Here is an 8925-nt window from a genome sequence, read left to right as displayed (position 1 = left end):
GCACTTGCGTTGAAAACTGTTGATGCCAAAACTGTTGCTGACACACTGGTAGAACTATTCAGCAGGGTTGGAGTGCCTCGAATTATCCTTACGGATCAAGGCACAAACTTCACCTCAAAAATGCTACAGGAACTCTACCAAGTGCTGCGAATCAAAGGTATAACCACATCGCCTTATCATCCACAAGCTAACGGGAAGGTAGTGAGATTAAATGCAAGTCTCAAAGCTGTGTTAAAAAAAGCCCTGCACATCAAATGAAGAGAAATGGGATGAACTTGTGTCATATGCATTGTTCGCATATAGAGAGGTACCACACGAGGTGACAGGGTTATCTTCATTCAAAATGCTTTATGGTTGGCCGGTAAGGGGACCATTGCAGATTTTAGAGCAAGTCATTACAGGAGAAGACGAAGTTAAGAAATCTGTAATTGAACACATTGTTCAAATGCGAGAAAGGCTCAAAATGATCACATATACGGTACGTGAAAACCTGACCATCAAACGGCAGAAGACAAAACAGTGGTACGACAGGAACGTCACTACACCGGAGCTTGGACCTGGTGACGAAGTTCCGTTATTACTGCCGTCTGACAGTTCGAAAATAGTGGCACAATGGAAAGGACTTTACCCAGTGTTAAGGAAAGCCAATGCGGGAGAGCCGAGCTAAGGAGGAGGGGCTTATTCCTCTGGATGGTGTACATATCGCACGGGAGTTAAATGATACTGCTTGAACGATCGGGCTGAATGTAGGTAGAACTTAATTGGGTTAACCGAATGCAGTTGTATCCCATACAACAAAGTGCTATACAGGTGGTAAAAGGATAATCCCTCGGCCTGAATATCAGAAGTGTTCAGATATTTTACTCAGACAATATTTGCGTTATTGTTCTATCTTTACATTGTTGATCACTTTAGTTTATTTATTTAATAGTTGATTTTTGAAATGGCGAAAATAATTCTCTAGTCAGCTTCCTCAACAGATAGTTGGGAAACTGATAGGACATAATGTTGTTTGCGTTAGGAAGACACAACGGACCTACTGAAATCGTCAGATGAAGGATATAAAATGTTGGGCAAAAACATCCCTCTTTTTCATGAAGTAAATGCACTCCCTATCCCTCTAGATATTCGGCGATTAAACGACGGAAAGGGAATTGCAAGCATAATGAAAAAAAAAAATAATGCCAAGTACCATAAATTATGCAAGATAAAGTTAAACAATACAAAACTTGAGAGAGCCCAGAAACGCCATATGTCACCAATGCTATCTGGAAGTTCGAGTGAATGTAAATCCCCTAAGCGTTTTAGAAGTACTCCTCGTTCTAAAAACCAACAACCAGGTTCCGTTGTAAATGTGCATAAATGTTTCATTTGTGATAAGGAATTGCCTTTATCCGCTTTAAAGGAGGCAATGACATTGAAACTGAATAAACGATAAGTGGATTGTGCAATAGTGCTACAGGATAAACAGCTGTTGGCAAAATTAAGTAGTGGTGATGTCATAGCACAAGAAAGAAGGTATCACCCTTCTTGTCTCCCAGCTGTATACAACAGAGAGAGAGAGAGAGAGAGCAAAGAAAAGACAAACAGAGGCCGAAAGCAGTTGTATTCAGGAGGAAAATATGATGAAGGAAACGGCATTAGCTGAGCTGGTGACATACATCTTTAAAACTCAAAAAAAACTCTGAAGAGTCAGTGATGTTTCGATTAGCAGACCTGGCAAACCTATACAAAGAACAATTGACATAACTTGGATTTTCTTCGGCACAGGTACATTCTAAGCGTCTGGAGGACAAGCTTTTGCAGAAGATGCCAGAACTAGGAGCACACACAAAAGGCAGAGATGTCCTTTTGATATTTGAAAAAGATATATGACCAGATATCGCGTTTTCTTTGCCACTTCCTTTGTTACAGTTGGTAAAAATGATAGAGCCTGGACCTGATATTAAATCACATTTATACAACGTTTTTACAAAGTCCGACTTAGCTCTGGCCCAACTATTAATGTTGATATTAACAACCAGAAAGTTCCTGTACAACACAGACATTCAGCTGATCGTTATACACCCTTTTGTGTGTATCTTTGACTATTACTCTTTGCAAAAACCAGGTAGAGACAGCTTATAAGTACATTATTTCAACATGGGATATGCATCTCTTATAAGCGGGTACTGGAAATATCAACTCAACTAGGTGAAGCTGTAGTTGAACGTTACTTGAATGAAGGTTTGTTTTCTCCTCCTTTATTAAAGGGCACAGTGTTTACCACAGCTGCGGTCGACAACATGGACCACAACCCATGCCCAAAAACTTTTGCATCCAATGCATTTGGAAAAGTAACAAACCTGCGATGGCTTCCGATTCACGAAATTGATCATGCTCTAAGTCCTAAATCAGTGACTTTGCCATTGTTCATGCTTTCACCGGATTTGACAGTGTCCCCGCTTTTCATGGAAAGGGAAAAACGTCGGTATGGCAGACGTGGCAAATACTTGATGACGTAACCGAGGTGTTAGGGCGATTGAGTAAGAAGCCTGCATTGGTCAGTAAAGCTGACCTTGAGTTGTAGTTATGTACGACAGAACTACAACAACATTTGACATCAATGAATCAAGGCTTGAATTGTTTGCACGCAAACAAAGACAGTATGACACAATTCCGCCCACCAGAGCTGCACTGCTTGAGCACACCAAACGTGCTGCATAGCAAGGTGGCATGTATGGGGACAGGCAGTCACACATAAACAACATCTACATTGTCCGGTGGATTAGAGATTGGTTTAGAAGACAGCAGAGGAGTTGTGGATTCCCAATTGGACACAATTAGCAGCCATTGCATTATCTTGCCAGTAATTACACAAATGTGAATGCAAGAAAACTGGTTCTGGTAGACGCAAGTGTTACAAAGCTAGTTTGACCTGTACAACATTGTGTTTCTGTAGCTGTTAGAACGAAATACATCGGCACATATGTTATAATAATACATCATTCGACCTTCCTGCATCTTTTTACCTATAATTGCCTATATACCAAACGGACATTTTTATCGCATATCCTTACCTCCATTATTTTACTCGATTGTGTGAATTTGTACCACCCTAACCGGAATTGGTGATTTATTTTTACAATTCCTGTCTGTTTAACATATTTTCAGGTTCTTTTGTTTTATTTTAAATAGTTTTCATCACCTATATCACGTTAAAAAAGGTTTGGATCAGTTTTCAATCTCCACTATTGAGTGAAATGATGTCAATTTTAAATTCACGATGGCCGCCGTGAAAAAAAAATCGAATGTATGTTGGCTAATCCTCTAATATGCTAAAGTACACCCTAAATAACGTATGTACCAAATTCTATGCTTGTATCACCATTTGCATGATTTTGTCAAATTTCGGTATTAAGCCGCCCCACTATTGACCCTTCCCTTATTGTTATCATTTTTTCTGCTATCTGGGGTGGAGTTAAACGATGAATTGAGGCCGGGTGTATTGATTAGTGCCTTGGCGGTTTCAAACGACACACGCCCACACTGGACCACCATTGTCGTTTGTTGATGCACACTCCTCCAGTGCCAGGCAAGGGTAGCGCATGTGGTAAAGACCACTCCCTGTAAACAGCTGTCTACAGGACAGGACATGCCCTGGCTCAGCCATACCGGACTAGAATAACTCATATATAGTAATTATCAAACTCATTCAGAGGCAAGGGGGATAATTCATTATTGACTTGAATCCATATACTTTAGCCTCAGAGCGTATGTGATATTTGGCAATCTTTTTAGTCATAACTTAGATAATATTGACACATCAAAATAAAGATATGTACAAACAGGCAATTACATTGGATAAACAATGGGATGTACTAAGATTTTTCAAATACTAACTATCCTTAAAACTACTAATGCAGTACCTGAGTATTTGATTCTCTATGTATTATCATTTCAGTACACTGAATGCAAATGGCAAACATATGAAGACCATGTTTGTTCAAGTTTGCTCATAAGTACTTACGAATTATTCTGACGTTTTATCGACTTCAATATCTGGAATATTTCTATACTGAAGGAAATTCAAAGACGGACAATTTAGAATCAAAGGGTGAATGTCCAAAGAAATGCACATCAGTGTGTCGATGTACAAAATGCAAGTGCTGTATAAGGTGTCCAGAAAATGTGCAAGCCCAAAGAAACTGAAATCCATCAATGATGTCATCGAATACTACTTGAATATTTGAGGCTTTCCAATGATGAATTGGAGATTTCATTCATTCAATGTGTAAGGATAAATCAATGTTTGGACATATACTCTGTATAATTACATAATAGTTGTAAGTGTCATGCAACAAAGATTATACACCACAATGACAATGATATATAAGCTTTTGTATTTACCTGTTTTAGTTCAAAAGTAAATCTTTCATAACACTTATTTGCATATGTATGAGAATAAACTGGATTGTACGTGCTCCATTAAGACTTGAGTAACAATTCAAAAATGTCTAAAAAAATAAATATGCATGTCAAAATATCTTGGCTTTCCTTTGATTTCTTAAAAATATTACACCTAAAGCTACACATGCAATCAGGATGTTAAGATACACCATTTCCCAAATACCGAGACCTCATAATGTAACACCTCACTTCAGATTATTCTTCCCTAAAACAAGCCTAGGGCTACCGATAATAAAATGAAAGTTACAGTAACGTAATTGTGGTATGTCCATTTACGTATATCAAATAAACTGAATGTCTCATATGAATGACAGATGCTAAAGGCTCAGGGCACAGATGGAATGTGAGAAAACACTTTTTCAACCATTATCATCATTCTAGTCTTGGTGTGGCAAATACAATTATAACACATCCTGAAGTTCTTTTTTTGACTGCAATTCTTTCTTTTAGTCTGATCACCCTTTCTTTGATTTTTTTTGGTAAACTGGAACCCCTATAAGACTTAAGGTTTTCAATGCCCTTAAATGCACGACCTGGCACAGTATCAAATAGTTTTAATGGCTTCAGCATTTCAACCAGTTTTTGTATGTCACTAGATCTTTTAAGTGTGCTGTGTTTTCGTGTGAGCCAGGTAGATTTTAAAGCCACCTCTCCATGGAAGATTTTCTCAAGGGCTTTCCCGACTCCCTGCATCTGGCTGTGCCGAGCTATGGTATTATCTGTCAGTTGACCACCAGCATCGCGGCTGTTCTCCTTGTAGTCCTTGTTCAAGAACTCGTTAAATATATCCTTTGGGATGTTCTTTCTTTTCCTACCATTGACACTTACCGTTCGGTTCCAGATAAATTTGTGCTGCAGTTGTTAAGAGACACCGCCAGATACACTTGTTATTAATTTGTGATCATATATGAATTATTTCGGGTGGTTTGTTTCAAAAAATTCCAGCAAATCAAATTTCCAGTGTGGAATCATACGTATCCCATCATTTTATTTGACAGTGTCATGTCTTGCAATGTCGTTAACTCTTTCCGTACCGCAACTCCGGTCCGGATTCCGTACCGGATGTACTTAGTAGACTCGCCCCCGCGCATATAACAAAATGGCGGATTATTAATGTACTTTTTAGACTCGGTGTAACTGCCACAAGAATTAAACAGGTAACCGTGAACAAGTATTGTTATTGTTTCATGTTCTGGTTTATAGACAAACACTTCTTCATTTTCGCAGCATAATGACTAGCTGGCGGCTGATTATTGCTGCGAAATCGACACTTGTCTGGCAATAAACGATACGATTCCTTGTACTTAACACAGCGTTGTAGTGCAGGTTTACAATGGGGATTGATCATGGTCACGAATATGGAGTCGTTGAGTTTTTTTTCTAATTACAAGTAGATTTCATCAAAACTTATTTAGAATATTCAAATTTATTTCCATAAGTCTCAACAAATATCTGATGATGAATTTACGAGTGTTCGTATCAAATTAAGTTGCCGCCATCTTGTTTACATTTGAGGCACCAAAGGCAAACATCTTGCGGCAAATGCGAAAACATTAAGTCACATAATAAAAAAGTATACTCTGCACAAATAAAATTATTTCCTCCAAACTGATGGGTTCTGATTTTAGCGACAATTAATTGTTTTTTCGCGACAGTCTCGTGCGATAACCAACTAAACATCAGGCAGATTACATCAAAGTCTCGTCTCGTGTACACGACAACGGGGATGAGACGGCCCTTTATTTTGTCGTCTGTACACGACAACGGGGATCAGGATGACATATGGTTGTCGTGTGTACACGACAACGGTACGGAAAGAGTTAAGACCTCGCCATAACATTTTCAGAACACACTCCATTTTATGCTAGCAACATTTCCTTTTTGGGATCACGTTTCATGTTGGCCATCTCCTCACAGAGTTCTGAACAGAACCATTTCCCCTTTGGCACATCAGCTTCATCCAGTCCTATGCAGTCCAAATGAAACCATTGTCCTCTCTCACATCTGTTGTTGGAGCAGTATACCTTCATTCCACCTAAATCTTGGTGACAAATGCAAACCAATGACTGCTGACTGTCTTCTTGTCCAAGACTTACATTCAGTATTTCCTTTGTATTTGGCTTTTGGTATATCAAGTCCATTATCAAGTCAGCAATTGACTTGACATATGAAGCCTTATCATGCACTGGACACTCTGTTGGTGTTTCACTTAGGTTTAAGGTACCCATGAAATGGAGTGCGGCTGACAAAGTGTACCCCTGTGTTGCAAATTCAAGCATTTCCTCAGCTTTGTTGAAGCACTTCATGATGTTGGAAGAAACGCCTTTGTGGTCAAATACCTGTTTGATGTTGTAGAGTGTTCCCTTCTCCCTGTGACTTTCCGGTTTGAACAAAAAGAAAAAATTGAATTTAAATTGACTGTAATTTCAAAAAAGTAATTAATAAAAAAAAAATGTATTTTTTAATACAGTAAATATTTGTTTTTCCTTTAATCAAGAATTGAAAATTCCAAGCTCATCAATACAATCAGTCAATAACACGGAACCAAAGAAATTAAATGTTCTATAATCTTTAAAAATTCATCAGTTGCGACGACTTAAATAAACATCACCCAAATGCATCTGAAATACATTAATCCATGTAAAACATTCATGTATCTTTGGCACCTCGGGCAATATTTAGTGCAAGATGTTACTAACTGACAGTAGCAATATCAAATTATTGTAAAACAGAGCACTGACATGTCAGCAAGGGCCCCGTCGTGTGGCAAATATATTCCCCTATAATAATCAAGAGGCCATCTGCCCACATCTCTGATGTTGACGTTCGGACTTCGAAAACAATGATTGAATCGCAAGTAACTTTGTCATTGATCTTTGGACCCAAATGACCTTTGACCAAGTGACCTTGATCTTGGCAAGTTGGGTCAGTTGACTTCTTGTTTGATTTCATCACCAACTTTATAGTGTCATAACAAAATGTTCACCAGTAAAAAAAAAAAAAAATAATGACCATGACATTTACCTTTGACCTCGATAATTAACCTAAGTATGTATTTTTGTGAACTTAACATCTTGACCAAATTTCATGTCAGTTGGTGAAAACATACTAAAGTTATCAGCCAGGATATACATTGTATGGACAGACAGACAGTGCTTACTATATGGGGCCCTATATATAATAATAATAATTACTGTACAAAAGACAACCAAATACATGGGAAACCTATTACCAGTTGAAATCAATAATTCTCTAATTTTAAGGTAATTGTCTCAGTTAGATATTTTTGCAAATGCCATTATACCTGAATATTGTGACGTAACCCCCCTATCGGTCACGGCCCTGCCCTTGACCTCAGGTATTGACGGAAGTCTAGACTGCGTTATACGTCAGTTGTCCGTCGATGGTCATTAGTTGTTGATCAATCACAGTCTGCAACTCTGTAATGTGAGAAGTAGTACCGCTGCCACCATATGTGCGTGACGACTAATTAACTAAAATATACCTGTCGTGTAAACTGGCTATTGACCGTGCCTCAAATATACATGTGTTAATATATGAGACTAGTGCAATGAGCCAAAGGCTCGATTTGACAGGCCGTCACCTAAGTTTTATCAAGGCCTTACTGGTCTTGAGGTTCGAAAAATGTGTTACGAGCCCAGATTTGTAAGCGATTCCGGTAACTTACTTAAATGAAAACCATGATTCATTAAATACAAATATGTACATTTATCGTGTGCCGACTATTTACATAAAATATGAAGTCTTGGTCTTGATCCCGATCCCTAGGTTCCGTAATCGGAGGAATTGCCAAAAGGTGATATCCAAGTTCGTAGTCTCCACAAAGGTGGGTTCCGTAATAGCTAAGACGTACCGATCCTCGAGATGTGTCCTCTCTGTTTGGGCATGCGCGCAACTGGCGGTTAATCAGCTACTCCCCGACAGTGCCTGGGAGAGAACGTGTGCCACCCCAGGCGGTGATAACCATTGGTTACTCCCTTCGATGAAATTTAATCCACTGGTCGAGTGTAAACACTAAAACAACACGTATTCCTCTCATTGCTAACGAAATATGATTGAATTTTTCTATATAGGCTGACTATCCAAAATATGAATGACAGTAAGCTCGAAGTAAAATTCCTCTAGGAGTACTAATAGCGGAAATTTGGTAAGGCAATACAATGACACAATATGACGATAAATCCCTATCTCCTGGTCGGGTAATATTCCAACAACAACAGAATAATAATAATCCCTTCACCAATAGCACAAAATACTTGATCACTAGTAACTAATTAAACTACACTCATTATACCGTCAAAACTTTGGTTGTACTGACTTTCCAATACTACTGCACATTCACCACATATATTCCTTATGAATGCAACACAATATAAATCCAGTCACTTCATAAATCCCTCATAACTAACACTGTGCAATAACCTTGTCAATCCTGTATGAATACATCTCAATACT

General features: G+C 38.5%; 1 protein-coding gene across 1 annotated transcript; it reads right to left on the bottom strand.

The window, feature by feature from the left end:
• Window positions 1–6308: 6308 nt before the first annotated feature.
• Window positions 6309–6755, bottom strand: LOC110442198 (chromatin modification-related protein YNG2-like). The gene has a single exon (XM_021485690.1). The coding sequence runs from the start codon at window positions 6753–6755 to the stop codon at window positions 6309–6311; it is 447 nt and encodes a 148-aa protein (XP_021341365.1).
• Window positions 6756–8925: the final 2170 nt, after the last annotated feature.

Source organism: Mizuhopecten yessoensis, unplaced genomic scaffold (assembly GCF_002113885.1).
Source record: "Mizuhopecten yessoensis strain PY_sf001 unplaced genomic scaffold, ASM211388v2 scaffold716227, whole genome shotgun sequence".
Taxonomy (NCBI): Eukaryota; Metazoa; Mollusca; class Bivalvia; order Pectinida; family Pectinidae; genus Mizuhopecten; species Mizuhopecten yessoensis.
This window is presented reverse-complemented; position numbering and strand designations above follow the sequence as displayed.

Coding starts and splice junctions, on each gene's coding strand:
- LOC110442198 (XM_021485690.1), bottom strand. CDS start 6,755: ATGAAGTGCTTCAACAAAGCTGAGGAAATGCTTGAATTTGCAACACAG.